The sequence below is a fragment of the Aplysia californica genome, unplaced genomic scaffold (assembly GCF_000002075.1).
Source record: "Aplysia californica isolate F4 #8 unplaced genomic scaffold, AplCal3.0 scaffold01122, whole genome shotgun sequence".
Classification (NCBI taxonomy): Eukaryota; Metazoa; Mollusca; class Gastropoda; order Aplysiida; family Aplysiidae; genus Aplysia; species Aplysia californica.
In genome coordinates this window covers 185578-186114 of record NW_004798392.1, presented here as the reverse complement: position 1 = coordinate 186114, position 537 = coordinate 185578, and the positions used below count along the sequence as shown (strand labels likewise).

General features: G+C 41.7%; 1 protein-coding gene across 1 annotated transcript in view; it reads left to right on the top strand.

The window, feature by feature from the left end:
* Positions 1-289: 289 nt before the first annotated feature.
* Positions 290-537, top strand: part of LOC101861860 (tyrosine-protein kinase SRK2) — a gene marked incomplete at its 5' end in the record, with an annotated part of 11850 nt that continues 11602 nt past the window's right edge. The window contains 1 exon segment of the mRNA XM_013090045.2: positions 290-441. Within this exon segment, the coding sequence (XP_012945499.1) occupies positions 301-441 (141 nt within the window).

The following is a 537-nucleotide window of genomic DNA, read 5'->3' as shown; positions in this document are numbered from 1 at the left end:
TGATGTGTTGTGTTCCCCCTGTGTTCCCCAGAATGGCTAACTATGGCGAAACCCCACTCCAGCATTATAACTATACAGTCATATTAATTACATCAATGAACATTGAGCAAATATAAACTGGAATAATTATGATGTGTTGTTTTCCCCCTGTGTTCCCCAGAATGGCTAACTATGGCGAAACCCCACTCCAGCATTATAACTATACAGTCATATTAATTACATCAATGAACATTGAGCAAATATAAACTGGAATAATTATGATGTGTTGTTTTCCCCCTGTGTTCCCCAGAATGGCTAACTATGGCGAAACCCCACTCCAACGATAGTTTGTTGAAGGAAAAACTTCAGGAAGAGTTCTTGTCTTGCAAGATATGTCTTGAGCCGCTGCGACGCCCCAAGGCCCTGCCATGTCTCCATTCCTTCTGTGAGCTCTGCCTCAAGGTGAGTGCTCTTGTATTAGTTGGGATGGGTGGTATTTTACGTCTTTTTAAACTCTTGTTTGGAGTTGGGGGTTTTGTTGTTGTTGTTGTTTGTGTT